General features: G+C 32.4%; 1 protein-coding gene across 1 annotated transcript; it reads right to left on the reverse strand.

The window, feature by feature from the left end:
• Positions 1-1476: 1476 nt before the first annotated feature.
• On the reverse strand, positions 1477-2364 carry TRIADDRAFT_50719 (uncharacterized protein; the record flags this gene model as incomplete). The annotated part of the gene is made up of 3 exons (XM_002115423.1): positions 1477-2020; positions 2057-2109; positions 2143-2364. 3 exons carry the CDS (start codon positions 2362-2364, stop codon positions 1477-1479), a joined length of 819 nt encoding a protein of 272 aa, XP_002115459.1.
• Positions 2365-3512: the final 1148 nt, after the last annotated feature.

Below are 3512 nucleotides of genomic sequence, written 5' to 3' on the forward strand. Positions count from 1 at the left end.
TTAAAAAAATAATGACAATGACAACATAATAAATTACAGCTAAACATAGGATACAGGTGCGCTAGTCGTTTTCTTCACCGTTCAATAGAATGCACATGTCGTCTCATTTAGATAGTAATGACACTCAAGATCTCAAAATCAGCCTACAGCAATAGAATTACACCCTTAAGGCAATATTATCTTGAATAATTTTGAAGCTACGCATATTCAATACAATTGATTGCTAATCATATCATCAACGATAAATAAATTCATATTTTAATAAATCTCTTTCAACTTTTTTCGCCTAGGGGTTCTGTCTACTCTCTATCGAGCATGCCACTCAATATTGATATTTAATGCCAAAATTTAATGGAATAGAAATGACATACGAGAGTATAAAATTGCAGTAGTGAATAGATTTTAATTCATGTGTTTAATTTAGCACAAGATGTCTTTTACATCGCCCATCCTAAAAGCAAGATTAATGCAGATTAACAATAATCTATTTTATCCCTTCATTTCGCTAAAATTTTAATCATGGTAATTGTACAATTATCTCAGGCTCTATGCACATGTAGAATTAGCTCGAGTAGTTACCCACCATTTGAGAACTCGAATTGTAAATATAATAATTGCATTGCTACAGTATACCAAATGTTCCCTTAATTTTAGCTCCAAATTTCTAAAAAATAATCCAACTTCCATCCCATTCAACTGATTATATTTGCATGTTTATAATAATCAAGTAAAAACACTGCGGCTGTTTAACGTATATTTCTATAAACGCTATAGTCTATTATCTTTAGTAAAAGTTTATATTTACTCTACTGTAGCATAACTCCATGTATGTATAATCTATATTGAACAATTTTAACATTGAAAAACTTCTTATTACTTATTGGCGTTTATAAATAATTCTCTTCTGCTGCGTTTCCTACATTACAAAGGCTGTCTTCATGTATCTATCGAAGTGCGTTCATCTCGCTAATTAGTCTGATAGTTAAGGCGGTAAACTTACAAGCTTACCTATTCTAATTTACTATAGCTATTCCATTACTTCACATCGTTATACGAGTGTACACTGTAACCTTATACGATTTTTCTCCTCATTCTAGCTGCGATAAAGGCTACTATTTCTCTAAGCTATTCTCTTGTAATTCTTGTAAATATGATGGAATCTCATTCTTCCGAAATATCACAGGTTGATTATTAAAGAATATTTAAATCACTTACTATTTTTTGAATGTTGTAATATCTAATATTTCGATTTAATCCTCTAATAACTTTCATGTCTTCGTCAGATAAAGTGAAATCGAACACCTATTGCAATAGATATTTCTGTTTTAGATGGCAACTTACGCTACTTTCGAAATAGACAAAATTATAACGTTAAATGACCTAGGAATATAATGATTACGTTACTGTTTAGACCTAATAGTTTATCATCACAGCATAAATGAACAATGGTCAAATTACTATTCAAGAATAAACTCGCTAACCATCTAAAAAAATCTGCATATTCTCGACCTTAACCGGCCGTAGATATGAACTAATCTGACTGTTTTCAGTAATTCGCAATGGTGTTGTACTTTTAGGTATAACTACAATACTCCGCTGAATGTTAAAACGAAGACACACTTGAGCTGGAGGTTTGTTGTACTTCTTGCCAATCGATTGAACAACTGGATCATTTAATAAGATTGGATTATCGGAAACAGTTGCATCAGGCCGATTACGTGATCCAAGCGGACAATATGCAGTTACTGCAATATCACTACGCTGGCATTGTTGGATCCATCGATTACAAGTCATGTAAGGATGCGTTTCAAATTGATTAACTGCTGGTTTAATACTGCAATTTTCCATGATATTATCGACTTGCTTTGTATTGAAATTCGATAAACTAATGGCTTTAACTAGGCCATCATCGACTAATCGTTCCATCGCTTTCCAAGTTGTTTTATAATCTTCGTTACCAGTAATAGGAACTCCGTCATCATCGAGCGGCAAAATATTATCGTGACCTTGAAAAATAGTACTATGTGGTTAATGAATTAGAAATAAATCTAGATACTCAAGATGAAGATTTTTCAACGCCATCTGCATTCCTTCTTCGACACGATCAGGCTCCATCATGGTAATCTATAATTTGGATGTAACAAATAGGTCTTTACGCTGGATAATATGGTCAACGGTATCTGCAAATGCTTGCCCAATTTCTTTTTCATTTTGATAGACATAAGCACAATCGATATGTTTATAATTATTCTTTAAAGCAGTCTTAATCGATTGATTTACTTTTTCTCCCGGAATTTGCCATGTCCCTAAATCCAAGATGGGTATTTCTGCTCCTGTATTTAATGTAACATAATGACTCGCCATTTTTTGGGTAATTGCAATCGCCAATTGATCAAAAAACATCCAACTACTATTCTAGGGGTGCTCTACTGAATTTATAATTTTAAACTAATAGTAGAAGTAAACTAGGAACCTACATAAAGGTCTTTTTATATCTTTCTGTATTAAACCACTGAATACATTCTTTTCATCATCACTTTATTCATCACAAAAGTCTCCTTATATTTCGAGGGATATAAACTCGACAACTACTGAAGTGAGCTATTCATGAGTAAACTTTAGTCGATCACAATACTGTTATACTTCTGCTATCTTCTATCTTTCTGAGTAATAAATTAAATGTAAAGATGACCATATACAGTACAATACAGTCTAGTGACCTATTATTAATAGATTAATCGTATGTTCATTGCCGTAGGGTGTCTCCGCGAGTATCATATATTATTTGATAGTCTATTCATTTCCTATCTTCTTAATCGGAATTGGCTTCATGGAATGGATAAACTAGATGGCTGGTAAAAAAGGGAACACTTTTACGTTCAACCTGCTTAGAAATATTCATAAAACATATTTATATCGGAGATCATTATCCATTATTATGATCAACTTGACTAATCTACGAGTACACCCTGTAGCATAATCTCACTGATATAAATTAACAGATCAATTACCGAATATTTCTTTAAAAAAATAATGACAATGACGACATAATCAATTACAGCTAAACATAGGATACAGGTGCGCTAATCGTTTTCTTCACCGTTCAATAGAATGCACATGTCGTCTCATTTAGATAGTAGTGATACTCAAGATCACAAAATTAGCCTACAGCAATAGAATTACACCCTGTAATGTAACTAGTATTGTGATTATAGACTATTAGCCATGTTTAGTATAATGTACGGTAGATATTTATCCTAAGAGATATTTGGTAGCCATAACTATAGACTGTAGTGGTATTGACTCTATGCTAGAGTACAGATGACTATATACAGTAAGGTGTTGAGTTACTAATAAGGCTATAGGTAAAAATAAAGCTGTAAATCATATATTAGGATATGGTTAATTCATTGTACTTTGGCTGGTGTGAATAATGTCTACGTAAGTACTATCTATAGTCGTATCCATATTGGATTAATGATGTTCCGCGGTAGAATAGTCTTACTAAGAAT

The sequence above is a fragment of the Trichoplax adhaerens genome, genomic scaffold (genome assembly GCF_000150275.1).
Source record: "Trichoplax adhaerens TRIADscaffold_10 genomic scaffold, whole genome shotgun sequence".
NCBI lineage: Eukaryota > Metazoa > Placozoa > Uniplacotomia > Trichoplacea > Trichoplacidae > Trichoplax > Trichoplax adhaerens.